Source organism: Egretta garzetta, unplaced genomic scaffold (assembly GCF_000687185.1).
Source record: "Egretta garzetta isolate BGI_Z169 unplaced genomic scaffold, ASM68718v1 scaffold231, whole genome shotgun sequence".
In the NCBI taxonomy this organism is placed as follows: Eukaryota; Metazoa; Chordata; class Aves; order Pelecaniformes; family Ardeidae; genus Egretta; species Egretta garzetta.
Window position 1 is genome coordinate 5179094 of NW_009258727.1, and position 1992 is coordinate 5181085.

General features: G+C 53.8%; 1 protein-coding gene across 1 annotated transcript in view; it reads right to left on the reverse strand.

The window, feature by feature from the left end:
- SIM1 (SIM bHLH transcription factor 1) overlaps positions 1-1992 on the reverse strand; it is a 46547-nt gene that overhangs the window by 32416 nt on the left and 12139 nt on the right. The window contains exons 4-6 of the mRNA XM_009649035.1: positions 1803-1855; positions 765-1148; positions 546-652 (exon numbers count right to left, since the gene is read on the reverse strand). Coding sequence (XP_009647330.1) covers positions 546-652; positions 765-1148; positions 1803-1855 — 544 coding nt within the window. The remainder of the gene's footprint in view (positions 1-545; positions 653-764; positions 1149-1802; positions 1856-1992) is intronic.

The following is a 1992-nucleotide window of genomic DNA, read 5'->3' on the forward strand; positions in this document are numbered from 1 at the left end:
TGGGGGGGTGGTGTTGAATCCCCCCCTCCCCGCCACCCCGCCATATCGTCATCGAGATTGAATTCTATAAATCTGGCTTTGGGTTTTATCTCTTCTCGTTACATTCTCCGTAAGGAAACTTACCGGAAATTAATATCCTTTTTATTCATCTATCCGTGTATTAATGTCATCATGATATCAAAATAGAATAAAGAACAGCTCTCCGAATCGGGCTCACTACCGAGGTCAAAATTAGATACACAGATAAGACTTGTGAGACTCGGTGGAAGTGGAACAAAAGTATTTGGATTTCATCGGCGTGGCTTTTTGGAGCATGAAAAAAGGGGGGGTTCCTAACCGGAATTTGAAGTGAACTGAGCGCCTGAGGTTTGCGCAGGGGAGTTCTTGTCCCACAACCGAGGAGGGGGAAAACACCTTTTCGATGCCCCCTCCATTCCCCTCCTGCCTCCAGCTCGGCGTTCGGTCTCTAACGACTTGCTCGGGGGGGAGAGGGGGGGAAGGGGGCGAGGGGCAGGGTCTCTACAAGAACCTCATCTCCTCCTTACGCAAGTGATGCGCGCATCGCAGGTGGAAGGTGTCACAGCCGTGGACGTGGTGGTAAAGGGTCTTCTCTATCAAGTCCTGGGGCTCGTAACCTGTAAGCTCAGCTACCCTGCAAGAGACACAAGCAGCAAACACCAGCGGGTGAGAGGGCAGGAGAGGAGGCCGGGGGGAGAAGAAGGGAAGGGCTAGGGGAATAGATTTGGAAGTAGCCCCGGCTCTACCTGGAATCTAAGAATATGAGCTTCATGTCTAGGCTGGCCCGAAACATGAACATATTGCTGTGGAGCTTGATCTCCGTCACGGCGCTGGGCGGCAGCGAGTGGCCCACGGCGACCAAGCCAACGTTTTGGTAGCAGCCGTCGAAGGGGGACATGTCCAGGCTGTACTGGCGGATCTTCAGGTACCCGCTGCAGTGAATGACCTGCCGGAGACACAGGGAAGCTCGGGGGCTGCCTAGCGGGGGGCGGGGGGTGCTGTGACGGGCGTCCCTCCCCGCCCGGCTGCTGCCCATGCGGCCGCCGGCTGCCCCGGAGCCGCCACCCCCGCCACCGCTCCGGCGACGCGGCGCTGCCTGCCGGCCTTCTGCTCTTCGGTTTGGGCTGGGGCTGGCGTTTGGGGTTTTTTTTTTCCACGCGAGAGTTCAGCGCTGATCCCAGGCCCGTTAAAGTCAGCGAAATTTTTTTTTTTTTTTCCACTGACTTAGTGGGTTTTGGACCACCTCCTAACTACGCTTTTATTATTCTTCGGAAAAGGAAAGACGCGGAAGTGCCAAGCCAGTTACAGCTTTGTAATGAAGAGTGTATGCGTGTGAGAGAAAGAGTTTACATGTGTGCGTATGTCGCCTGTGTAAGATATGTCTATCATATAGACGGAGCAGACGTGATCCGTAGCCAGAACGCATCTTTGGACGTAGATTTAGGTATGTCTCCTAAATGTATCCTTGCATATGACTGCTGTGTACTTCCAGTCTCACTTGTTTCTTACTAGGGTGTTTCACCCTGGAGGAACAGATATTCTTGTTCTACGGCACGTCGGGGCACAACATCTCCTTGGTTTATGGGTACCCACCGCTCCCCGGCGCTGTGCAGCTGACACAAACGCGGGGAGAAGGCAGGAGAGCAGGCGCTGTCCCCACCCAGGAGCCCTGAGCAGAATCGTGTGAAACACCCGGGCAAAACCCTCGGCTTGGAGGGCTGCCCCTGGGGCTGACGAGTTACCCAATAAAGAAATAAATTAACCCAGGGCTCCCATTGTGTCACCTGACAGCTTCCACAGACGCCTCGGGAATGTCAGTGGTCGTGCGAGGTTGGGTCTAAAAAGCAAAATAAAACAAACAAAAAAAAAACCCCCAAAAAAACCCCACGGGGAGCTCGGTCGCTTGGTTTTGTGGTTTGGGTTCTTTAACCTGAAACTCCGCGAGAAATTCTGGCTCTGAACCACATGAAAGAG